The sequence below is a fragment of the Cebidichthys violaceus genome, unplaced genomic scaffold, assembly GCF_023349555.1.
Source record: "Cebidichthys violaceus isolate CVI_PGR_0920_01 unplaced genomic scaffold, fCebVio1.0.p SCAF_11, whole genome shotgun sequence".
In the NCBI taxonomy this organism is placed as follows: domain Eukaryota; kingdom Metazoa; phylum Chordata; class Actinopteri; order Perciformes; family Stichaeidae; genus Cebidichthys; species Cebidichthys violaceus.
In genome coordinates, this window is record NW_027176274.1 from 15168689 (window position 1) to 15196210 (window position 27522).

The 27522-nt window shown below is 41.7% G+C and overlaps 3 protein-coding genes across 3 annotated transcripts; all 3 read right to left on the reverse strand.

The window, feature by feature from the left end:
* Positions 1 to 395: 395 nt before the first annotated feature.
* hibch (3-hydroxyisobutyryl-CoA hydrolase) lies at positions 396 to 18127 on the reverse strand. Its single transcript, XM_068705104.1, has 14 exons — positions 18022 to 18127; positions 17615 to 17657; positions 17327 to 17458; positions 16711 to 16795; positions 16160 to 16240; positions 15981 to 16033; positions 11149 to 11227; positions 4310 to 4455; positions 3498 to 3584; positions 3330 to 3388; positions 2717 to 2798; positions 1731 to 1850; positions 1410 to 1443; positions 396 to 1180 (listed from the first exon to the last, which is right to left on the reverse strand). The coding sequence occupies exons 1-14, from the start codon at positions 18051 to 18053 to the stop codon at positions 1065 to 1067; spliced, it is 1149 nt and encodes a 382-aa protein (XP_068561205.1). The 5' UTR covers positions 18054 to 18127; the 3' UTR covers positions 396 to 1064.
* A 1110-nt stretch (positions 18128 to 19237) lies between these two features.
* LOC137891303 (holotricin-3-like) lies at positions 19238 to 20729 on the reverse strand. The gene is made up of 4 exons (XM_068735860.1): positions 20666 to 20729; positions 20525 to 20565; positions 19992 to 20416; positions 19238 to 19699 (listed from the first exon to the last, which is right to left on the reverse strand). Exons 2-4 carry the CDS (start codon positions 20541 to 20543, stop codon positions 19664 to 19666), a joined length of 480 nt encoding a protein of 159 aa, XP_068591961.1. The 5' UTR covers positions 20544 to 20565; positions 20666 to 20729; the 3' UTR covers positions 19238 to 19663.
* A 1709-nt stretch (positions 20730 to 22438) lies between these two features.
* LOC137868361 (protein SON-like) lies at positions 22439 to 25630 on the reverse strand. Its single transcript, XM_068705105.1, has 4 exons — positions 25574 to 25630; positions 24501 to 24547; positions 23731 to 24356; positions 22439 to 22763 (listed from the first exon to the last, which is right to left on the reverse strand). The coding sequence occupies exons 3-4, from the start codon at positions 24210 to 24212 to the stop codon at positions 22535 to 22537; spliced, it is 711 nt and encodes a 236-aa protein (XP_068561206.1). The 5' UTR covers positions 24213 to 24356; positions 24501 to 24547; positions 25574 to 25630; the 3' UTR covers positions 22439 to 22534.
* Positions 25631 to 27522: the final 1892 nt, after the last annotated feature.

Genomic DNA, 27522 nt, shown 5'->3' on the forward strand with positions numbered 1-27522 from the left:
CTAAAATAAATGTTTAATCTGCAGACTTCATACTGGAGCGGCAGCTTTGTGCGAACTGTCGCTGTGTCACAAGAGCACTTTACAAGCAGGTCATGAAAAAGATTCACGCCCTCAATAAACGTGGTTCTTTGAAGCACAAGCTGTTTCTTCACTCACCAAGACCACACAGCCTTTTCTGTTACGCTATCAGCTCTCTTTATTGCCCTCTGTTCCATCATTGATGCCCAATCTGGCTCGCTGTCTCATAAATAATGCAACTATTGAGAACAAATGTTTAGCGAAGCGCATTGATACCCACTGAAATATGGTGAAGTGTACATCACACACAGACACATTTGATTTCTAAAATGCAATGTAACAATAAACAAATAAATCTGCCACTTGTCTAGGGAGAGTTGTTTGGATATGTCAGAGAAAACCTGTTTTATTTATGTTACATCTGAAAGAGTACAGGTACAAGAAAAGGAAAATAATGGAAAAAGAGAAGAAAACTACAGAAATAGAGCCAATACATTATCCGCAGTAGAAGAAGGGACCACACTGCAGGAGTACAGATGATAGCGATCCATGTCACATCAACAAACACCCACAGGAAATGTAATAAAGCACTCAGTGGTGAGATCATTTTATCCTCCCATGTCCTCGTGTAAATGCTGCTGTGCGGCAGAGTCCTTGCACTTGCAGCAGAAGGGAGAGTTACTGCTGTACGTCTTATGTAAAAAAACAAAAACAAACAAACACTCCACTTCCACTGCAGAGCAGGTTTACACTAAACATTTTTCATGTGTGACACACAGAGCATCTGTTCGCTATCTCTTCTGCTACTATTTTAGTTTTTCAGACTAGGAACACGAATCAGACCTTTACCTCAGCTGCAGAGGAGCAGCCGGGATTTCCTTGTAAAATGTCACCACAGTTTTGAACAGTATGGAGACAAACTATTAAGTATGTGACCTATGCATGTGCTTGTCATAAAACAACAGACTTTTCTTCATCCTCGGCAGGACAGTCCTCTCACATGACTGACCACGAAGGGATGTGGGGGAGTCTGAAGGTGGGAAGCATCAGAACGTCAGGTCTTTCTCTCCCAGCGAGGAGAAGCACTGGTCCACGGTCTGCTCAGACACCTCCTCCAGCGTCGAAGGGTTCCACTTGGGACTCTGGTCCTTGTCAACCAGCACTGTAAACATGCACAAAATCACGACACAGAAGGGGGAATCTCATGATTTGACCGAGATGATGTCAAGCAATGAAAACTAGTATTTATTTGATCTGTTAATAACATTTAGAATCAATATTTTCATTGTGGTTTAAGTCTTCATATCTCTCTGCATTCTTATAAACTATGCTACACCACTCAAATTCATATCCACAATATTTCGTTGTCCCCATGCACTGCAGTGACTTACCGGCTCGTACGCCTTCGTAAAAGTCGCAGCCCCTCTGCAAAACAACGGAAACAATCCCATGAGATACATCCTCTTAAATTTCATATTCCTCTTAGTCATAGCTAAACTAAAACAGCTGTCTCAGATGATTAAGATTAAGTAATACTGACATTTTAACTTTAAAGATAAATTCAAGTTAATATGTGAAAGAATACAATGAGCTCCTCAACTTGCAGAGTCATTTACCAGTCCTTCCATTCCTACCCAATTAATGATACTACAAGAGTGAAACGCATGAGAATGGAGCTGATGCGTGACGATAACTTCTCTGTTGGTTTTTACCATGCAGGCCTGGCTCAGTCGGTACTCCATCACCAACACGTCCTGCAGGCTCAGAGTCGCACCCGCCTGCAGCTGCTTATGGGTGATTTTGAGGGACGTGGGAGACATCCTGGACAGTGTCTGCAAGAGGAGACACATGGAACATGTAGGTGTACTAAAAGGTAGTGATGCACTGCTTATTGTGCTAGATTAAAAAAATAAAAAAGGGTTATCAAATATATATATACAAATTATCAAATCGTAAAAAAACAAACAAGCAAAGCAATGTGTAAATAAGGAAAAATATATCTATAAATGTTTAATGTAAAAGGCGAGACAGTGGTGTAGTAGGAACTGAGGAAGTGGGTTTATAATAAATGTTTAATGCCCGAGCTGACCCCCCCCCATATTTCATATTTCAAACCATAAACACATAATAACAGATAACAGCTGACCGGTTCAACAGTATTATTAATCCTGGAGTGATCAGGAGGGGTGTAATCTGGGGCATGTGCACTGTTACATAAGGTTATACGCCTTCCCTCCCAGCTCTGATCTCATTGGAGCATCGTGACGTAACAATGACGTGAAAAACTAAATAAGAGATGAGCGTCGCGTCCATGAAGAGTCAGTTTTAGAATCGTTAAGGAAAATTTGTAGAATGAAGCCACTCTGGTGTGCTAAGAGCTCCGAAGTCTCTCAGGAGGGGATTCTGGTCCAGCCAACAGGACTAAGACTAACCTCATTAAGTGCTTAAACTGAGGTAACCACTAATTACTAACATACAAAGCCAAATAATACCCTGGCATCCATCCCAGCACCGTCAGTGGGATTTATCTGATGGTGGAGTAACAGGGCTTCATCTAACCACAACTAAGGCGTACGCGTGTCTGAGAGTCGATGGCAGGGACTGCCAGCATGCCTCTGCACCAGCGTCGCTACATTTCTGTAGCATTACTCGGAGAATAAACTGATTATGTCGGTCAAGCCGCAGGTCAAGAGCATACCTCAGCTTGTTTGTTGGCAAACTCTGAGCCATCTGCCTTCAGGTTGTGCACGACGCCCTCCACACTGCTGGAGCTGAACAGCCTGAAGGGAGGGAAGGTTACACCACTTCACTCTCAATTAAACTAAAGTCAGAAGTTTCCTCAATAATGTCATTTCCCCCGCTTTCAGTGTCTGTTGGTGTCCAGCTTTAAAAGATCGGGTTGTAAATATTACATAAATGGACCAAAACCAACATTGAATTGAATATGCTGAGCGTAATAATAAGTATTTTCTGTGTGGCGAAAATCCTATAATATCTTGTTCCTCTGTGCCACAGAGCTCCATTGTTGTCCTAAAAAACGATTAAGAACATCCATGAACACCAAATCCACAGCTAAAATAGTCCGCAACCAATACCCTCCCTCCTGTACTCCCGTTTGAGTAACATCTGCCAAAACACTGCCCAGCTGTTCATCCTCAATAGGAACGAATGGTCTTGGGACTGAGTGCCATATAAGGGTAAGGAAGAGGGAAAGATTGAGAGACGGAGGAAAACATTGTTGGTTTCGGACTTCCTGATATCACAGCCTTATCCTTTAAGTACCTAGCCGCTACTAGAAATTCAAAACCTACCTGTCAATGTCAGACATGTGTTTGTCCAACACGAACGGCTTCTCAGCATCTAGAGTACTCTGTGGACAGAGAACAATCATCAACACAGACGTACACTGTGACTCTCAAGCGTTATGAAAACATGTGTCCGAACGGATATTTTGAGGTTCAACGTTGAGGATTGTAAACCTGGTTCTGGTATGAATCCAGCACTCTGGAGACGTCTTCAGCAGAGGGAGACTTCAAGCCCACCAGCTCCTTCTCCAGCTCTGGGATCTAGTGAAGTAGAAGGCTTGACATTAAAATTAGCCACTGGAAAATATGCTTGCTGATTTGTTTATCTTTGTGCAGTCGAGTGTGGTTACTACCGTTCACTAGGCTAGATATAGTTTTTTGGAGGCAGGCAGATCTTTCCCTCTCGTGGAACATCTTTGGAAGCTACTCTGGATTGCTGAATCTCTGTGCATTTGTGTGTACCTTTTAGCCAATGAGGCAGCACTTGGGGACAGTGCAAGGGAACTTTGCATCTTCCAAAATGGTTCTCCATTTGTGGTTATGGCTTCATTCAATGAGGAAAAACAACACATACATTCGATAGATACACAAGATATTTTTCCAGCCTCGTTTTTGATCAAACTGCTGTTAAAGTTGCACAAACAAACTAAATCCACCCACTGCACATCTGTCCTGAAACTCAAGGTCAGAGTCCTGAATAGACTCTGCTGCCCGCTGTTCTGACCTCACGCCAACAGCAAGACAAACACAACCTGCCAGCGCCATGTTGGCAGAGTGAGACAGCCAGTGACTCAGCATCCGGCTTTCCAGCGGGGCTTTAACCTCACCCCCCCACCGTGCTCCTGTCCTGCACCACCACTCTCACGCTTTCATGTAGATTAGATAATGCATTAAAAGCAATATGTTGGTAAAAATCCTGGTTGTTTGGCCCGTCGTCAAGAGTTTGCCTTACCGTCTTTTGAATTACATACAGCCTTGTACCGTACCTTCTTAGACTCTACAAAGTGAGTGGCGACTCCAGCTCTCTGCACGTCTCGTCCCTTAAGACGGAAGCCCGTCAAGGCCAGGAACAGTCCCAGCTTTCCCCGGAGCCTCGGCAGAAAATGGCCACCACCCACGTCAGGGAAGAGCCCTGTCAAAAACCCCAGAAAACAGTTTAAAAAAATAATAATTAGATAACGATATATTGTCCAACATAAACTAGAATGACCGCCTTTGCGGTTTGCTTGTCTGTCCAAAATAGCATCATTTTACCCTATTAGACAGTTGAGTGAAATTGTCAAAATTAGAATACGTATGAGTTATGGCCAAAATCGTGAGTTGTGAGGTCACAGTGACCATGACCTTTGAAAGACAAATGTCAATCAGTTCATCCTTCATCTAAGTGGACATTTGTGCCAAATTTGAAGACTAGATATCGCGTTCATGAGAATGGGACGGACGGACAGACAACTTAAAAACACAACGCAAAGGCTCTCACAGAGGCATAATCACTGCGATATGGATCCCTAATATATTATTAACCACCCCATAGATAAAAAGTAAACATGTAAATAATATCTCTAGCATCTGTTATTTATTGACAATTACACAGCACCACACTAGAATCAATGTACATAACACAGCTAGGGGTGGAACCAACTATTGTTTTCCTCATTGATTAATTAACCGGTTATCTTCTAGATTAATCAATCGATCCTTTTGTCTACAAAACATCAGAATCAAGTGAAACGTATCCTATAGCCTAAACCAACAGCACACTAGCAATAAGTGTGCAAGAGAGGCTTTTTTTTGGAAATGTAGACGTGCCCTCTGACGTGCGTGCCAAATCACCTCTTTCACAGCCATTAGCAGTTAAGCGGCCTATTTACAGTTTGATTTCTTTCCACTGACAAATTTCACGGAGACCCGCCCTACTCTGCCTCTGATTGGCTGCGGCTCATTGTCTTCTTTGCAGAGTTTTGTTGTATTGCTGATGAACAGGATTATTTCAACTCACAAGTGGATGTTTTCATGAGAAGCTTTCTTGTATAGTGCTCTCATACATAACTACAATGTCCTGATTATGTGAGAAAAATGTTTTTTAATAATGTGGCTATGCATGTTGCATATATGGATGGAATTAAATTAGTGAAGGGTTGTAGATTTCAATTTTGATGTGGTATAATAACTAAAATTAATGTTAACCTTAATGGTGATAATAATGGTGATATATAATAATGTCATGAAGGTCAGAAACAATCAAATGAAAAACCTATTTTTGACACCATCAAATGTGTCACTTTTGCTTGAATTTATCAAGTCTCAATTATGTTGTTTTTAGTCAATCAAAAGAAAATGAACACCATGAATCAACTGATTGCTGCAGCTCAATAACCAACTATGTAATCCAGCATACGGTAATGCCGTTTATAAAAAGGGTCAGAACTGCACCAGATACCAGCTTTGTCCGCCACATTTTCACTTCTTTTTAAAATATCTTTGTGCCTCACCAGTATGATTAGGTACAACCATAACAAAAGAAATGACTGCTGTCACGCTGCAAAACGATAAACATGCGGCTTACGAGCAATCAAGATTATGAAAAATGTGAAGCCTTAATCTGTGCCAAATTTATTCTGATGTTTCCATTTGATTCCAATGTTTCTGACAGGCTATAAGGTTCCATTGGTCACTTTAGGTTTTTTGGCGTGGCTTGAGGCGGGGGGGGGGCGAATGTGAGAGAAGGATTAGATGAGTTGACCTGATTCACGGCAGAAAATGTAATATTATAAATGCGACAGATTATGGCTGTCGTTCAGAATGCTAGCAGGGCCCAGGTTAAATCTGTTAATCTCGCCACAGAAGGGGTTAACGTTGCGCCGTGAGGCTACGAGTGTGTTTGTGTAAGACTAGTTATGAAGTTATTATTCTAACCTTTACACATATCCTGAGGGAGTAACAATAATCACTTTTGCACAATGGGCCCAACTGATCCTTAAAGGAGCTTTGAAGGGTTGGCTGCTGCATTATAAAGTGTTGTTGGGGGAGTGGAGGGGCGCAGCATTAATACATCATCGCAAGGGTCCCCTAAAGGGCAGGGGAGGCCCTGATTACATGATGAAACACACACAGGGACAATGGATCAGAGCTTTTCCATTTGGCCATCACAAGATGATTTATGAGATGTGGGGAAAACATGTCAATGTTAAAGGGGAACTACGGACATTTTCAAAGTTCATACATGTCATTCCTATGGTGTACGACATGAACAGCTCTCTCCCTAGTCAACAAAACGCACATCTGTAATGTCATCAAGCATAAAGTGAGGAACAGCCCTCTCCCTACTGACACTCATTTGTTTGGTTTAGTACATTTATTCTTGTGCCTTGTTTTGCACCTGATAAAACCCACACAACCATATCCATCACTCATGCACACTTACACCACTGATTATACTGACATCACCACCCACATCTTCACAGTCCTTAACTGGCACTTTAGTTTACTTAATTTGGTTTAATAAAATATATTTTTTTGTCAGAACTTTATCAGGGTATGTCTCCTGGGCGATAACAGGTGTACCCACACCTCCCTCTCTCTCCTGTTGTGTTGCACCTGTTAGGAGTCAACATACTACCAGCGTAGCTTCATCCAACTTTAAGCTGTAGAAAAGGTCTAATTAGTTAGAGTGGGTGTCAAATCCAGTGACGGGGGGGGGGCCAAAAGCCCTACTTCCAGAACACTGGGCGGTATGGCCAAAATTCAATATCACAATATTTTCGATCGAATACTCGATATTGAGACAGTGATTATTTATAAAATGAGAGGTTTGAAAAATAATCAGCAGTAATATGGATATAATGACTAAGTGGGTCAAGGTGAAAAATAGAACAATCTGGTTCAGAAAATGACATCGCTCTGCTGTCATGCAGCCTTTAAAACGCTTTCCAAAATCTAAGATGATATCTAGTCTCATATAGACATACTGATAGAGTATCGATATGTTGCCCAGCTGTAACTGGAAGCTTCTGGAGACACGTCATTCAACTAAAGAGCAAAAGATGAACATTGATGTTGTAAAACAACATACAGACAGGAATGCTTAAACTCAATTTAGGACACCAGTCAATGTAGCTAAAAGGAATGATCAATCAACCAAAATCTGCACATGCCTATACAGTCCTGAGAGGAGGCGTAATCATCCTGACTTTAATCGTCATATAAATACATGTACATACATGAAATCTGACCTCTTTATTTATATAACCCATTCTAAGCATTAAAGGGCAGTGGGATGCTGTGAAGCACCCAGGGGGCAACTCAGGGCTCAGTGTCTCGCTCAAGGAATAAGCATGTAGGTTCTCGAAGCAGCTGTGCGATCGCTGTTCCCCGTTGGAGATAGTGCGGTGAGAAGTCCACGTTTCAGAGGGGGCGTGCTGATAACAGCGGTGCAGTGGCCTGGAAGCCGAGGGCCTTTAGTACAAACAAAAGTGTCAACGTGTGACCACAGCAGCTCAGGGGAGGATTAACAAAGATTCCCAGCCTACTTGCCAAAGTGACTGATGAGTTTTAAAGACACAAGGAGATCCTTGCTTTAACTAAGAGCATAAATAATGAGACTAAACGGAACGCATCTTATGTGCTACTTTGCCAGAAAGTACTGATAATCCATGCAAGGCTGTTCATGCGTGGATTAGAGGAAAACTACATACTAGACACACCCTAAAAGACTCATATACTGCGTCGTATATCAATCACCTCAGAGCCAATTCTCCGCCTCTGCAATTGAATTGAGGTCCAATTTCCTCCTGCTCTTCAGCCTTTGGGAAAATGCCACACACACACACACACACACACACACACACACACACACACACACACACACACACACACACACACACACACACACACACACACACACACACACACACACACACACACACACACACACACCGGCATGAACAACCTCAGGCGTTTCTTTTCAGCTACACTCAATTCCTGTCCGCTGACAACATAATCTTCATTCCTGCGCTGCTCCGTACATCTCGGTCATTTCCAACGCATGCCACCGCCCAGAGTAAAGCGTCAGCTGAAGATTTATTATGGAGTCTGAGCCCAGAATGCTCGGGGATCAGCTTGATATGTGTGTATGTGTGTGTGTGAGCGAGTGTTTTATTGTCAAACAGAGGATGATGCGAGTGTCCTTGGAAGTGTGTGAGTGTGAGGTAGTGAGATCACACAGTCACAAAAAATGACCAGATACACATTAAAGCTGCAGTAAAAAAAACACTACTAACATTGCAACTTCTGCACAAAATACTTTGACTTGATTCCAACCCAAATATAATACAAATTGGGGAAGAAAGTCTGTCGAGCCTTTTAAACTGATCATGGAAGATGTCTATTAACCCTCCTGTTATGTTCGTTTTTTTAGGTACAGCCATAATGTTTGCAGGTCAATTTGACCCGGTGCATGTTTAATCATCCAAAAGTGGTCAGAAACCAAAAAATCCTAATAAATATAGTTTGTACCTCATCACCAACTCCATTACTAACAATTCAATCAGTATTTAGTGGAATGGAGTTATTCACCCCTCCATAGATCATAGTTCAATTAGGATAACTCATTCGTTTTCATGAAAAATACACGTTCAAAATTTTTGTTGGTACTTTGGAAAAACCTAGATATAAATTGCATTAGTCTACCATAACATGTATTTATTTCTAAATTTTTTGTACATTTTGAAACTTTCTTTTTTTTCATGGGGTGATGTAGATAAATAGAGATGAGACACCTCTGCTGTTCAGGGTCATATTGACCGGCTCACTCAAAATCAAGCCAAATGAATACAAAAGAATTTGTATTGAAAGTAAACTTCATTTATGTTAATTTATAGTGTTAAGAAACAGAAATTTACAAAAATGAACAAGAGATGAGCACAATGAACGAGGTCTGTGTGTGATTGTGTTTCCTCATTTCCTTGTTTCTTCATCTGATGGTTCATAATCAGTACCATTATAATCTGACCTCAAGATGGTCTTCATCTTCAGACACATCCTCCTCTATTTCACTGTTGTGATCAAGGATGTGCTCTAGAGCCTCCAGGGCGGTCATCCTTTGTTTCTGTTGCTCATGTTGTCCTACAGTATTCTGCTGTGTTGTTTGCATCTGCAGAGTGTAATGTTGGTAGGATTCTCAAGCAACCCTCCCCTGCTAAGTGTGGGTGGAGTTTATAAAAAGTTCCCGTCAAAATAGTATCCGTATTTCTCACACAGGTGGGGTAGTGAGAAAGAGCGTGTGTGTGTGTGTGTGTGTGTGTGTGTGTGTGTGTGTGTGTGTGTGTGTGTGTGTGTGTGTGTGTGTGTGTGTGTGTGTGTGTGAAATGGGGTGAAACATGGTGGGAGGGAGTAAGAAATACTTTGTCTCACGTTTTCAAAGACAGAAATGGTCTAAACTTGACACTTCTGACCCCTTACAGCCTCCATTTTCACTGCCGGGTCAAATTGACCCGAACATCATCTCTGTTATAGAAACCTGCAGGGGGTGGTTGCAAATGCATGATATTTTTTTTTAAAGTTGATTACACTAATTAAGGCAAGCAGAAGAAGTTTCATACAGAAAAAGTACTTTAAAATATTTTTTATAGATTTTCAAACTTTGAAACGGGTCAATTTGACCCAGAACATAACAGGAGGGTTAAGCATCTGTGTGATGTGAAAACACTGACTGAGGCGAGATGGGAAACATAAGCCGTCCGGTCAATTCACAGGCTCTCTCTCTCGCCACAAAACCAGAGGGATTCATGCTTTTGGTAGAATAGATTCCTGGAAATAATTCATACACAATTAAAGAACTGTGATAAGCCATCTGGATTTAAGTAACAACCAGCTAGTCCATGCCAATGTCGGCTGTAATTCGTTAGTTGTTAAAGATTTGTAACTAATCTCCTCAGTGCCTCGGGAGACGGCCATCTGTCTACAGCGGCCAATTAGCTAAAGAGCAAATTTAAGCTTAGTACTCTGGCCGTGAAACACCAAGACACGTACTTGATCATTTCTCCATGCAGCAAGCCTTTTAGTTACTGATCAAGTGTAATTACATTATGTATCATTATTGGTTTTTGGTGGTATCAGATTATGCAAATGGTGAAACCACACAAAACGACTTATTTGAAAATGAAAAACAGGTTGGATCCCATCTCTCCCCTCTTGATAATTGTTCTATTTCTCATCCACCCTAAAAGAGTGGGACAAAATAAAAAAATCCTCTCACCATGTCAGCTCGGTGTGTCCTGCAGTCGTGGCTTCAGAAGCGTTTATCATGTCAATGTCAGCTTCTCCCATGATTTACAGTAGGTCACAAGGGCTGGGCCAAATGGCTTGGATCAATATCATGTTATCAAAAAAAAACTGGGATGTCGTTTAATCATTAATGAATGAATCCTCAGTACTTTGACTTTGATGAAAATAACTTGGTGAATTTCTCCAAAATGCCACCATGAGGTTGTCATTTTTGGTTCACAGTGAAATGTCTCGACAACTGTTGGATGGATTGTCATCCAAATTTGGTTTGGACATTCATGTTACCAACTCTGTTGAGACATTCTGCCCTCAGAAATGACAGTCATTTTTATGAGGTCATCCATCATATGCTGTGCTGAATACAACTCATCTAACCCTCTGTGTATTCTAGTTTCCCAGCTTCCCATGCAGACACACATCATGTCTATGAATGCATTTGACTTGGATTCAACTGGGTCTGCAAGTGAAATCACCGCTAACCCCCACCCCCACCCCCACCACCACCCCCTCGACAGGAGCTGGTGCAGCTGGACGGTCTTACCAATGGCCGTCTCTGGCATGGCAAACAGCGTCTTCTCAGTGGCCACTTGAAACCGTCCGTGAACTGACAGACCCACACCCTGCAGGAAGAAGAGATCAAGGTTACAAAAAGAAAAGAAGACACGATAGGATGACGAGGCCGAGGAATACACAGCGGGGGGGAAACGGGCCAAGGAGAAGACATCAATAACCGAGAGACCCTGAGCTGAAGTTTGAGATGGAAGATGCTGAGTAAAAAAAATAAAAAGTAAACCAGGCCGACCCGAGTGTGTGCATGATTTATGTGTGTGGCTCCCAGCCGGGAGAGAGGTGAAGGCTAATGAGCGGTGCTGATCAGAGGACATTTTCACTACAGTTTACAATTATGAGGTTGCCATGGAGACAATATCCTCTACTATGCATAAAACATGTTGATACACAAACAGGTGTATTGTACTGCCTGGCTGTGACAGGAATGTGTAGTTCAGTTCAGTTATGAAAAAGGTGAAAAAGTTCTTTCTGTATCCTCCATGCCCCTAAAACACCCACAATCTTATACCCACGATGCATTTCCTGTACCCCCCCTATTTGGAAACAGGGGAAATATGCTAGAAAACCTTCAGTTTTTCACCTCAGCAGTCCGCGAAAATATGCTTTGTGAGAGAAATTGCGAAAAAAAAAAAGAGATCGGGTTAGATCTACAAGGCTTTATTTGAATGATTGTTCCGACTTCACGCAGCGACCGACAGACTCGTTGAAGATGCTATTAACAGCACTAAAGGCGGAGAGAGACCGTGGGGTAGAGCCGGCATATTTTCATATCTAACAGTGATTTAAGGCTTTATTTCAACCAAACCACAGTGGGAGTTAGCTGGAAGTGGGAAGACTAGGCTAACCACGACGGCGCGATGACTTTTATTTCGTTTCGGTCAAGTTTAAGTGTGTTCCACAATTAGCGAAGTAAAATGACTGTTCTTCAAAGAAGCCTGGTAGGTTTGAGACGGCTGTTTCACATCTAACATGGTGAATTAAGGGTTTATTTAGACCCAAGTGAATTCGGCGATTGTTGGAACAGTGGTTTCTGTAGAGATTCAATGGAATGTGTTTCACAGGGATGCAGCCTTGCCTTTGAGAAACACTCCTGTGTGCTCTACTGGCTGGCTAATAAAAGGCTGGAAAGTAAGCACTGAAAGCTAGAAGCCGCCGCACCTGGCGGTGCTATCTCTGACTCCCTGGTACTGATTAACCCTCATATCAACCTCAAAACAGATGAATAGTACTACCTGATGCAATCACGCCACCTGCTGAGGGCTGAATCTGTGCCAACCAACCATTAGCCAAAGTGCTATTACCTTATCTTCACCTTGCTCTTAGCGAACAGCCAGCCAGAGGCAGTGTAGCGTGGTTTGCCTTAAGGCTGTGTGACAAACGACCACAGAGGACTCAAGTATCTGATCACAGGAGACTAAACAGACCTGAAAGAACCAGATCCAGATGTAAAAACAAAACAAAAAAAGGCACACAAAAGAGACAGACTGTGACTTATGTCGGCTTAAGACATTACACAATTACATGATGACTGTGCTTTGGCAACGCATCTGCACTTCAGGCGCAGAGCAGAGACAGAGTGGAAACAGGAACTCGACGGACGACGTTGTCGCACAAGTGTAGCAGTTAGCTGCAAGCCGCCGACTCAGCCGCGTGGAGGCAATTAATGCATTCTAAACAGTCTTATTGAGCAACTCTAGCAACACATTTCAAATTTTAGAGAGATTGACAATGTTCAATGAGAGATTACGCTGAGTTACAGAAGCTAATGATAAAATTAGTGATGGCTGAATTCCATTTTGTTCCGGTACTGTGCATGCTAACTCACGGTCACACTGCCATGGTCTACTGGGACACTTGATTAGAACAAAGCCATGATTAATGTTATTAGTAACACCTGGGCTTTTACTGCATTGTTTTCATACCCCTATTTGTTTCATACTGTAATTGACACTAGTCGTTTTCAAGTTCAATATGTATAAGGTGACATTGAAGCAAAACATCCAGAGCCCCTCCTGTCTTCCTCTATTGTTTGATACTGAATGAGTCATGTAAGATCGAGTGCACTTAAAATATAAGATGAATGAACCTGCATCACAGCAGCCATTTCCTCCAAAGTGTAGAAATAACACAACCTGAAAACAACATTTTTCGCAATCAGAAAATGAAAAAATGAATAAAATAAAAGAATAAACGGTCTTCTTGCAATGATCGATGGATGCACCGGTACGGAATGAGGGTCCGTTTAATCTCACATTACCCGAGTTTTACCATAAAAGCAGTGGAACATTGTTACGTGCTGGTGTGGCACCGTCAAGCACCATATAAGAACATGTCTGCAGACGCTGCTGTCAGCAATGGAAATGTGCAAAAGTGTGCAGACGAGCATGTTTATAGCTTATGGTTACAAACAGAATAGGCTGCGAAATTTACAGCCCTGGCTGGGAAGAGTTTACACTGGCCAAGAGTACGGAGGGCTTCAGGAAGTCCTCGTAGTGATATCTGGTTTACTGGATACAAACCAGACATTGATAGAACAGGTGGGGTGAAATCCATTACAATGATGTCGAGTACTGTAGTCGTACTACTTTTCACACCTCAGTTCCTCAAGAGGAATCCTGGTAGCTCTCTCCAAAAACATTTTGCAAAAGAATCAAGGTTTGCTCAGAAATGATTAGTGACGCCGTGCATGAGAGTGGGAACACAAGTGGACAGAGGACAAGTGACAGATAACAGTTAGAAACACTTAAAGAGAAATTGACGTTTGTTTGAAAATTACTTTCCACATCACTCTTGATGCACAGGCTCTGGAAGAGGACAACCTCAATACATGGATCAAAATATGCCCTGAGGTCTATTTCTTTTCTTTTCTTTTCTTTTTTGGGGGGGGGGGCTCACTCTGTTCTCATTAGATGATGTGGACATTAGGAAGCAAGAGCTCTGTTCTCCAGAGGAAATAGATTACAGCCATGCGGCTCCGGGCAAATATCCATCAGCGGCCACTGAGCCTCGTCTGTTACAAGCCCTCTTGAAAAGCGGTGTGAGCCGAGCCAGAATGCGAGAAGCCTGCAGCACGACCACGATAAATGTTTTGAAATGTGAAGAGCAAAACTCAAACATGCTGAAAAGTCAGAGACACGGATTAATAACACTTCAGCATTCACAGACCTTAATTCTGGGGATTTTAAACTTGGAGAGCGATGAATGATGTGTGTGTGATGAGATCCCACTGATGAGAGAGAGTGTGTGCTCGTGTGCGTGTGTGTGTGTGTGTGTGTGTATGTGTGTGTGTGTTGACCTGCTAAGGACACGCCTCTTCCCTCCCCGGTGGTTTGTTATAACTAAACGTAAGAATACTCGCTCAACGTGGGAGTTCTGCCTCAAGCTCAGTGCAGATCTGGGAACAGGGACTCTGGTGCCTCGTGGACTTTTCCATATATAGAACTGGCCTGTTTTACAACCACTACGTACATTAAAACAGCAATCGCCCCGAGGATGGTTTGCGTCAACATTAGCGTCTTCTCTCTACTGACATGACAGATGGGAGCTCTTCAAAATCACGTTATTCCCAGAGCCATGAACCCATTTACAAAAAGAGTTGAAAAAAAAAAATTGTGTGATAAGCAGGAATTAATTAATGAACTTTTCCACTGGGGTGATGAACGGAAGTGACTTGTCTTGTACCACACAACATACGTCAGAAACAAGCACTCAGCTGTCCCTTGCATCCATTACTGCATTCTGCTACCCTATGGTGTTTTTCTTTCCCAGTGTTGTTCTGACAAATAAATTATAGCTTCCGTCTCTCTTGGAAAGGAAAATGGTAAGTGGCGGTGTCATTGTCAACATGGCGGTCTAAACAAGCACAGAAGATGATTTGGTTTTCGGTTCACCACTTCTAGGATATCCCACTGTGAATTTGAAATGTTTGAAATGTTTACTACACTGGTAATACCAACACAAAAAAAGATGCGTATGTATCGGCAGTCCTAAGCAGCCCAAAGAACTAACCGTCTTTAATGGAAACTGACACATTGGTATAGGATGGTGATCACTTTAGGTCCCTGCCATCAAAGAGCAACTTTTGACCCTTCACTCCGCACTCACACCAATCACAGCAATGTGCAGAGACAGTCTGACCGCTCGGAGTTCAGAAGAGTAAGCTTCGATCTGGGTTAGCGTACATGACCATTAAAAGAAGACTTCCCATCCAAAACATCACCACATAAGCGTGAAGTATAACAAGCAGCAGTCGGACAAGAGATGACAGTAGAACGTACAAATAAACACACACACACACACACACACACACACACACACACACACACACACACACACACACGGTGAGTAATGACCCTGCAGATACCGGTGGCAGTGAGCAACCTCAGTGACACCTCAGGAGTAAACTCACTGTCAGGTTAATGCGGTGGAAAAAAGAACAGACTGAACCAATATTAATAGTTTCCCGTCATTTGCGATAAAGGTCCTTCCTGATATGTATAAACGCATTTGTGCAGCTTTGTCTGAATAATGTCTGATCATGCTTAATGTTGAGCAAAGGCACCAATTCAAATCGCAAACATATCTGACACCTGGAGCGAAAACAACAGCGGCAGCAGCAAAGCTCTGTCGCTTCATATTTCATCCAATCAGAGGCCACCTTGCCAGTGGCAGATAGTTCTCTACTGACACCTACAGGCGTATTTGAATAGCACGCCCCATAGAGAGAGCAAGGCTTTTCACTCAAAAAGGAACCAAAACTCCACCCATATATTACCAACTTTATACATTAGAAACAATACTCACCCCTCCCATTGTTATTCCTTCAATAAGGGCGATGTAGGGTTTCCTGCATGTTCCTTAAAAGATAAAAAAAGGTGTTGGTGTGGTGTTTGGAGATGTTTAAAGTGAGATTTTAAGTGAATAAGAACCCATGGATAACAGATATTTGATAATACAGGTGTAATAGAACTCGTAACGCTTACCAATAGCATTGTTGAGAATGTATTCCTCACGGAAGAAGTCCTCTGCCAGAGAACCTCCAACTTTTCCTGCTTCTGTGACCGCTGAGAGGAGAAAACAGATCAAAGCAGAAGTGACGCACCACCTGGTTACTTTACTGTCTCTCCAGACCCAGTCTGTGCCTCTCATGTACTGGCATACATTCAGGACACAGATGAAATCATCCATATTGCGAGATAAAAAAAGAAGATCTATATTCCATTTTCCCTCCATTTCCTATTCAGGTAGCTGATGGCTGCCATCTTTGTTTTGATCTGGATTTTGTTTTGATTTGGAAACATATTAGGAAATTCCTTTTTTATCATTCAGTGGACGGAATCATTTTCCATCCAGATGGTTATAAGAGGCTTTTGGATTCTGGAAATACCTTTAAAAAACCCAAACAATAAGTGTTTTTAAACAACCTTCAAAGGCTTCATTCTCTTTTAGGAGAACTGGTGTGATGTGAATGTATGCTATTACAAACTGAGGCTACACAGACCCCGCTGATTGATCCTTCAAGGCTACTGCTCACCTCTGATGTCTCCACCAGCACAAAAGGCTTTTCCACCTGCTCCTCTGATGATCACAATGTCAGTCTCATTGTCATTTTCCCATTTCTAGAATAAAAAAAGCAGCAAATTAATAGGAAATTATCATCACAACCAAATGTTAATGTCGTGCGTCACCAGCTGAAACAGGTTCCTGCTCCATTTTAGTGAAAGCTTAGACATTCAAAACAGAAGCTCCAACAAACACCAAAACGTACTATTGAGATCTTAAACACAACTGGATGACACAACGGGTTTTGGGATATTAAAAAATAAATAAAAATAAATTAAGATACAATAGTTGTGTCTAATTTACAGTGAAAGAGGGCAATTTGTATTTAATGGGAGGGGATGACTGTATCATTACAAACATTTGTGCAACACTTGTGTCTTCTGGTATCGAATGACATCAAACTGTATATTTAAGTAATTACATTCCTTCATAAATGGTGTGTAAAAGGGGTTCGGTACAGAGTACATGTATCTGTCCAAAGCCAATTACGATCTGTAACACGCTGCAATAATAAATGACAGTTGACACGCTCAAGGCCTTGACATTGGACCCAGTTGAGGTGAGCATTAACCGAGCTTTCCACGTACCTTGAGCTGAGGGTAGATCTGTCGGATCATGGTCAGGTTGAGAGCATTCAGGACTTTGGGTCTGTTTATGGTGATCACACCCGCGTTGCCCACTTTCTCCAGAAGAACCTCTGGATCCACCTGACTCGACATCTGATCCAAAATAGAGACAACGGGACAGAACACATTGAAGTGCACAGTACAACCAGAGAGAGCCATATCATTGCATCCACACAACCCTCACTACTCCATACAGTAAACCTGTGGTAGCTACAGTAGAGCATGTAGGTACATGAGGGGGCTGCTCACCATGTGGCCCTGGATTCGCTGCAGCCTGCAGAGGGACCTCAGCCTGGAGGAAACAGTAGTGGAGAACAGAAATATTCACAGGCTGGACACATCTGTTTCGCAGCCTCACAATTAATCAGTTTATCAATGAATCTGTCACCCTCTGATGAATTCAAATTCAGAATATTAACATAAATCCATATGACCTTAGACTCTCAGTTTGACCAATTACTACCACGACATTATTCCTTAGTTATACTATACAGTAACGTTAGCTAACCTCCTATTGACTTACTGCAACCTTAGCCAGCATGTCTGACACATAACAAGCTAACGTCACATATGACACCGAACTGAGTGTCAAGAAGACAACTGACACCAAACTACACAGTAGAAGTTCAGGAGGAACACTGTCACTTGCAACATACCTGTAAGCGGATGTCAAAATGGTTAAGGACATTATTATCTTTAACTTTTGTGCCGTGGCGAGCGGCTGCACTTTCGGGTACAGCTTTCTGCTCTCTCCCCTCTGTACTTTCTGCGTTTACTTCCTGAAAGAGACGCCGAGCCGCCGCTGATTGGTCGGCCAGATGACGTCACAGTGGGCTTACGCACCACCGAGAGAGATTCGGTCGGTGCTGGGCTTCTGCCACACTGCCCCCTACTGTGCAGAGGAGGTACTCTCAGTCCTCTGTTCTTAAAATACGGAACACATTTGTTTGACTATTTTATATTTTTTATGTCTATTCCTGTAACTATTGAAAAACAATAGTGAAAATAACTCCTAGGCAAACAGTTTAACAGTATGACAATGCTCTTTGGACTGTGTTTACATTGGTAACTAAAACTCCCTGCTCACAGTGGTTTAAGAGTATAGGCCTATTCTAACTAAATGTACTCATTTACTGTACTTAGCCTTTGGGAGTTAGCCTACTTGCACTTTACCTTGAGTACACCATTTTACACCACAACATTTTACAGGGAAATATTTACTTTAGTTACCCAACATTATGTAAAGTAGTTAAATGAGCTTTGCCTCAACCAGCTACAAAATAATATAATATAAAACTCTGACAGGGGTCATTCTGTATAATGAGCACTTTTATGCATTCTGTGCATATGTGTGTTTTCTGTTCTTTCTTTTTTTCTGTACTTATGTTAATACAAAGCACTTTGTAACTTGTGTTAAAAATAAATAAATACAATTTTACTGACTTACTTTGGATATTGTGAGTACAATGTGCTGTCAATACTATACTATACTATACTATACCATTCTATGCTTTTACTTAAGTAAAATTATGAATGCAGGGCTTTAAGTATTGTAATTGATGCATTGCTACTTTTACTTTAAGTTGGGATCTGGATGCATCTTCCATCCCTAACTACAAATACTGTGCAAGTTCAGTTTTTTTTTAATTCAAGAACAATAAATGGTGAACTTGAACAAGGGTGGGTATCGATATTAACAAGTGTTTGATTGCACAGGCTATCATAATGAGATTAGGGTGACTGCACTGCTGTGACGGAGGTGAGGCTGAGCAAATGTACTCTCAGTCTACCTTCCATGAACAAATAGAGAGCATACCTTGGTGATATTAGCCAGAGTAGCAAATAGGTGTATAAAGAAGAATGAAGACAAAATAAAATGGAAATGCAATACAGTGCATTGTTACTTTACTAGTATTTGTCATACACAGAAAGCACTTTTATTTAATTTCATCATTAACACAATCATGGATCAAATAATGCCTGCAATGTGTCTTTTACACCAAAATTATGAAATGTTAATAAATGCTTATACTGCATCAAACCAAGTCATGATATGACTGACCTAAAATCATTTTCAAACATCCAGCGTTGTTGGATGCTGGATGCCTGTCAGGTGAGAGTCAGAGACTCTGATTACATTTTTGTATAAATACAGGTGCTCGATACAAATATATGTTTAAGAGATTATATGTGAAGAAACATTTAGCCAGTGACATATTGATTCTAACATTTGTTCGGAAGACGAAGGTTTCAAGGCGCCAACTTGTCTTGTTCCTCCAATCCAGGAGTCTTTGTCTTCTAGTCAGAGTCGCTGCTGCAGGAGCTGCTGGAGGCCTACAGCAAGATGACACGACACACACATCAGTGAATCACTTCAATCATCCACAAAACCAACGTGAAGCTTGAATTATAGTCTACATTACATTTTTGGACTAAAGATTGGGAATAATTTGCTGACATTGGACCAATAATACAGCGTTTCTTTGATTTCCTGTGATCAGTTCACATTAGGCAGTAATGCAAAACTCTTTTATGTTCTCTGTTTCACTGTTTAAATTCTAAATAAAGTCTATAGTTTCCAGAGCAAACATAAACAATATATCATATTTGAGAAAATGAGTCTTACCCCGTGGCCGTCCTTTCCTTTCTTGTGGCATTTGCCATGCTTGTGACCATCCTTGTGCTTGTGCTTGTGTCCATGGCACTGTCCATGGCCTTGTCCGTGTCCGTGGCCCTGTCCATGGCCCTGTCCATGGCACTGTCCATGGCCTTGTCCGTGGCCCTGTCCATGGCCCTGTCCATGGCACTGTCCATGGCCCTGTCCGTGGCACTGTCCATGGCCCTGTCCATGTCCTTGGCCGGGACCATGTCCTTGGCCGGGACCGTGTCCTTGGCCGGGACCATAACCAGGTCCGGGTCCGTGTTGGCCTCCGTATGGACCGTGAGGCTGAGAAGGGTAGTTCATCGGTGGTGCAGTGCCTGGAGGATGTTGAGGGTAGCCGCCTGGCATCTGCTGAGGATGGTTTGGGTAACCAGGAGGGTACTGGTTTCCTAAAGGAAAGGAGAAAAAATAACATGCCATACAGTTAATACTTGTCAAAAGTGATTATCAGGTCTGTAATGCATATTCATTCATTTAAAAGGGGTTGTGTTATTTACCTTGGTTGTGTCCGTACATTTTGAAACCTCAGATGAAACTCCTGCAAGAAAAATAAATAAAAGCACAGTTCGTCTTTTATCAACCACGTAAGAACCTAAGAGAGCGACAAATCCTCAGCAGAGTTTCAGAGGTGAACTTACCGTGTGCTGGAGAGCAGACCCACAGTCACAGTCACCTGATGCTCCTTTTTATGTGCAGTCCACTTCACATCACCAGGGGCAGGGCCTGAACATAAGAACAGTTTGGCTTTGTGACCTACATGGGTGTGAGTGTGTGTAATCTGAGATGTGGATACACACACCCATCAACAATGATTGTGATTTTTAAAAATAGTTTTACAACTACAAGAATGTTTTGATCATTTGCAATCTTATAACACGTGAAACATTTGAATCCATATTGATTTTAGTTGGGTTTATTTGGTATGGAACTCACAGTAGTATTAGAATAGTATTAATGCACAACGGCCAGATACACTGTGTTTAGTAGCTAACGCTGACTTACAACAACCTGTCCACAGGAGGCTTTAAAATAGAAAAAGAAAAGATTGCATTTTCAATTCAGACGGTGGACAGTTCCGTAGTTTATCCTCTTTTGCCCAAATGAGGCTTATTGAGGCCCGGGTGTTGACTCTACTGGTGTCTTGTGTCAGATTCATTAAGCAGGGAAGGAGCTTGACATTAACAGTAGGCATCTAAAAACAAGCTGGAGTTGGAATAGCACCTCATTGTTTTTCACATTTTGTTATTGTCTGGTTATACAGTTATATGATGTTTTTTTTATGATTGTGACCGTGTGTGTTGGGGTGACCGTGGATAAGTGGAGAGCAGGGCCGCCTTTCAATCAGAGGGTCACTCCCCGGCTCCTGCTCTGCTAGTCTCATGTCAATGTGTCCTTGAGCAAGACACTTAACCCCGTCTGCTGCGTCTACGGTGTGTAGATAGATACTGAATTGTAAGTCGCTTTGGATAAAAGCGTCTGCTAAATGACTGTAATGTAATGTAATGCTGTGAGACCTGCGACCAGGTAGTGACACAGCATGATAGGTGTATGAATATCAGACATATGTAGACATTACGCACCCGATTATCAAATCTTAGATGTGAGTCTATGAAGATTCCTAAACATTGTCAACCTTGAGATCTGTTGTTTTGATAAGCGGATTATCTGCACATATGTATCCCTTCTCAACACTCAGAAATGATTAATCATTAATATGTGGATGACTCAAATACGAGAGAACGCAATGTGTCTCGAGTTTAAACACAACATCAACTAATACTGGAATAATCCCTGCACTGCACAAACATAGAACTCCACTGATTGGTGCTGGACTAGAGGTGCAGCACGTTTGAAAGTTTGGGTCCATAGAAGGCAGTGCGGTAGCAGAAGCAGCAGCCGCTCGCCCAACGAGAATCTGCAATATTTCATGGGGGCAGTTTACTTGGCTCGCCTTCCGGTTTACATTTACACGGAAAGGCGCCAGGCTACTCTGCCTTACTGTTTCCCACTGAAAAGAGGTGCTGCTAATCATACTACACACCAATATACAAAGATCAAATGGTGCTATTATAAGAACATAAATAGCACAAATGAAGGATTCACAGTGATTAAGCAGGTGATTAACAGAGGATTCATGTGAATGTCCTGGGGAGTGGCAGGGTGTGTAACTATTGGTGGAAAACACTGCTGGACAAAGCTCTTGTTCATTCAACACTCCCTGGGTAAATACAGATAATATGAATACACACTGATAGATAACACACACACACACACACACACACACACACACACACACACACACACACACACACACACACACACACACACACACACACACACACACACACACACACACACACAGTGTAATGGTAAACCACAAGGTCAAATGAACTAAAGAGGCAGAGGCACTGTAGGGATTACTTGCTTTTATGATAAACAGAAAGCAGTTTGATGTTGTTTATCACAAGGGAACAATATGATCAGTGTCATCGAAAGCAGACAATATGTCACACACCGACTACTGTGAAATGTGGTGAAACGTATTGGCTTAACACTTCATAATATGTGAGAGTTAAACCTGACTTTAACAGGTTTGATAAAAAACAAACTTGGAAATATAGGTGGTCAAAGAAACTGTGAGGTAACAGGATGAAGGTTTCCAGGTAGCAGCCTGTTCTTGTTTTTCTTTTCCATCTTCCTCTAGTCCGAGTCACTGCTGCAGGAGCTGCTGGAGGACTACAGCAGGGACAAACATTGACATTTCATTTAGTGACAACATGTCAATCAGTTAACGGAGTCGATTATGAATTCATAATTGAATGATATAATCAGTAACAATCAGTAATGATCAGTTTCAGTAGTGTGTCTTTGGCTGATGAATATATTTGTGGATCTAGGATTCCATTAATAAAATTATTAATTCTTGACTTACTTTATGCTTTGGATCTGTAGAATGACTTTGTTTGCTGCTTTTGTATTTGTGTTTACAGTTTGGGCCACACTTAAACCTACCGTTGATTTGTAGAGAGCTGTAAAGTGACACCTTTCACATACCAGTCATTTGACTCATTGTTATCATACAAATATTGATTGCTGTCCCTTCATGGTGATCTCTCATTATGTTCACCCAGGTGGTGTCTAAACTTCAGCAAACTTTAACCATAGAGGTGGCATTAGGAAATTAGACATTTTTGTCAAATTTGCTTTGGAAGACAGACAGAAATTATTTATTTCATCAATTTAGACTGAGGAGTTGTTGGAAAACCGTCATGTCGTCATGGTAAGATTTTACTAAATAGCAATAGAATGATCACCCAACTTCACAGCTCTCTTCAGCTTTAAACCAACTGTACACACTGTACGTTTCACAAACAAACAGTTGGACAAATACAAATTATGAGCCTAACAGTGACACTAGAGTAAACTCAGGTGACAGGTGTTTCTACTATTTTGTCCACCCCAGAGAATTGAACCAACAACCAACTCTCTAAAACAGATTCACATTGCAACCTTAGGCTTGCTATAGTTAAAAACTAGCAACTGAGTGAATTAAAAATGTGAAATGTGAATAAAATGTTTCATATTTTCAAATAACATTTCAAATGAACTGCATAAGTGTAATTGGCTACTTATTACCAGTGGACTGTGATACAGTTGGTAGAATAGAGACTTTACAATGATCAATAAATCAACTGGATCTTACCCCATGACATTTATTTCCTTTCTTGTGGCAATGGTCATGCATGTGACCGTGCTTGTGTTTGTGGCCATGCCCATGCCCGTGATGCCCATGTCCATGTCCATGTCCATGTCCATGTCCATGTCCATGTCCATGTCCATGTCCGCGACCACGACCCTGACCACATCCACGCCCTTGTCCATGATCATGATCATGATCATGTCCATGTCCATGTCCATGCCCATGCTCATGACCGTGTCCGTGTCCATGTCCATGATCATGATCATGATCATGTCCATGTCCATGTCCATGTCCATGTCCATGTCCATGCTCGTGACCATGATCATGTCCATGTCCATGTCCAAGTCCATGCTCGTGACCATGATCATGTCCATGTCCATGCTCGTGACCGTGTCCATGTCCATGATCAGGACCATGTCCATGTCCATGTCCATGCCCAGGACCATGACCATGTCCGTGCCCATCATGACCATGGCTAGGTCCATACCCTCCACAAGGTGGGGCTACAGGATAGTGCGCAGGTGGCCCACATGGCTGAGGAGGGCAGGGTTGTGGTGGGGCAGTGCCTGGTGGACATTGAGGATAGTGTCCCCCTGGCGTTGGCTGAGGAGGACAGCCAGAGGGTTTTCCTAGTTAAACAGAAAAGGGTGGGGCTCATCATTTTCACAGTCAGTTTGTATACACTTGATGTTCAATGCAATAAAGAAAGTTTCATATAAAGGTGGTGTTTTAGTAAAAGTGAAAAAGACAGTTAAGACAAGAGAGTGATTTACCTCTGTTATTCCTGTACATCTCAAAATTTCAGATGCAAACCCTGAAACTGAAAGAAGACACTTGAGTGCACCCAAATCCCCAAATTAAATAACTTTTAATGAAAATTCAGATATGAGCAGGTGTAAAACCTAAATTGCGATATTGAGTGGAGACAAAGCAAATGCAAATGTTGTGTAGCTGGTTGAGGGGCGAGCAGCCAGGTTGGTAAAGCTGGTGTAGCCGGTCAGTTGATGGCAGACCAGATGGTTTCAGAGCAGCATGGCCATAGTGTGTCTAGTCATATGAATGAACTCAGCAAGACTAACAAATGAAGCATCATCTGAATCCAAATAATCACTTGACATCTTTTGAATTTATACTTGTGCTTTCATCAATTATGAGGAACAGAAAAGACTGAAAAGCAGAATGAGCAGCAAAAAAGTAAAGTAAACAATAAAAGTAAAAAAAAACCGATAACAAAACAGAAGCTTATCAAGCTTAAAAGATTGTCTGTTTCTCAGCAATGCTACACAGGAATGGTGGAAGGCCCAGAAGGAGAATGCTAAATGTTTTTTTAATGGAGACTGGCGCCCCTGATGGGATAGTTTTTTTGTGTGTTTATTGTGTTCTTATGACCTATATCTGGACATTCTTGTGACATAAATTGGATCTTAGAATTATAGTCATTATTCAATCCATATGCTCTGATTTGTTTTCAATATTTGAATATCCTAAATGTCTTTTTGAGAATCTGAGATAACAGCTGGTAAGATTAGGAGCTGTGTGATCAATAAGAGCTTTCAAAAGCCTACCTCAAACTGGTCAAGCTGGTTACCAGCTATCAGAAAAAGGTGAATTTTCAAGTGTTGCATTGTGCAGTTTTTAGTAAATATCATAAAGTCATATCTTTATAGAGGTATGTCTTCATAGGTATGATAAAGACACGATCACAAAATAATGCAATACATTTAACAATGGAAATAGATGTAAGCAAGATGATCGACACACACACACACACACACACACACACACACACACACACACACACACACACAAATAGTTTATGTTATTCCTAGATAGCTATTGAACTTACCGTGTGCTGGAGTTCAGATCCACAGCTGCAGCATTCAGCTGGCTCTGCCTTTATATAAGCCCCGCCTGAAACAGTGCCAATGGCCGTCATCAGGGGCTGAGCCTAAACTCCCACCGACAATTTATTTTTTGTGGTGTGGAAACATTTTGAGATTGTGTTCCTATTTATGACATAACCGTTTATATGTTTGTGTCACCACCGAGCACCCTGGGGTACCCCCAGGATAGTTTCAGTGTTTCACAAACTCCATCAGAATCATTTGAAGGGGTCTAAGGATAGAGGCAGTTGTATGCTGTACAGATTGTGAGGCATATTTGTGATATTGATTGATTGGTATGATAAAATTGACTTGACTTGAAAGATACCTGAAAGAAAACTGAAATGTCCCACCAGTCAGAATAAAGAACAACTGAAGCGGTGTAGAAAGAATCTTCTTTGTTTTAACTCTAAACTTTATTATCTTATATTTGGCACAAAGACATGCAACCAGTGACAACAGTCAGTTTTGACAGAATTTGTCAGGACATGCTTTTGAGTTCCAAAGAACCTTTTCAGTTCATTCGTATTTCTTGGCAATGGTTTGCAGGTGGTAACTTGTCTTGCCTCTTTTCCGATCCAGGAATCGTCATCTAGTCAGAATCACTGCTGCTGCTGCTGCTGCTGCTGCTGCTGCTGCTGCTGCTGCAGGAGCTGCTGGAATACTGCAGCAGCGACAAACATGCAAGAAAGAAAAGAAAAGAAAATTAATAATTCAGTCAGCGACCACAGCTTATCCTTCAGTCATCGACAAAAGTGTTTGTCTCTCGTTCATCAATCTTCAGTTTTGGAGCAGAGAGCAATTGTGTCCCAAGGTTCATGGGTTCACTCCCTGGGAAGACTCCCCAAGCAGCATCCAGGTGTGAATGCGTGTAACTGTGTGAAAGTGAAGGATGGTGTTCAGTGGTACTCCCCTGTCTTAACCCTAAAAAAAAAATCCCTTCAAAAATAAAACCATTTCATTGACAAGCTTTCCTTACCCTCGAGTAGTTTAAATAGATAACTACACATATGACACTAAAAAAGTACAGACTGGGATATTAAAAGAGTACGAATCAATATAGAAACTCATTTTATACATCTGAACAATACAGAACACTCTGTATCAACAAAAAACCCGAAATATCCCATATTCACAAAAAGGCTAGTCATGTCGGATAACACTACATATGAACGGACAATTGGAACTGGAGCAGAATACAATATGGATGATGACGCCTGGGAAAACATATTAGGTTCAATTAGGTTCTTTCGGACCCGCTGACAGACATTTTGGCAAAACGTCAAAGAAGAAATGGAGAAATTTCTAGAAATGGACGGATTATTGTTCCTATTGGAAGTATCACCTGAACACCGCTTTAACACAGGCCGGTGTTATTATATTGCATGTTTTGTTGATGAAAAAATAATAACCTCTAATTGGATGAAGCAACATCCTCCCACGATTGTTCGATCTAAATGTGCATGTATAGGTGTATATGTCAAGTGAAGCCCAATCTCAAGGTGATTCTGTTTTGTAATGTGAATTGCCTGTTAATGGGTGGTAATGGCAATAACGTTGAAAAGAAGAAAAAAAAAGTTTCACTGAATTCTGAGCAAAATCCACGTTTTGTTGTAAATGAACTGAACACTGTCGAGTCTTACCCCGTGACAGTCCTTCCCCTTCTTGTGACACTTGCTATGCTTGTGACCTCCCTTGTGTCTGCGCTTGCACTTATTCCCTGGCCCTTGTCCTTGTCCTTGTCCGTGTCCGTGTCCATGCCCATGCCCATGCCCATGTCCATGCTTGTGTCCATGCTTGTGTCCATGCCCGTGGCCACCATGGCCTCCTCGATGACAGTGCCCCCCTGTAATTTGTCAAAAATCTACATTTAGTAAATGGGAATGTCAGGTATGTAATATACATTCAATAC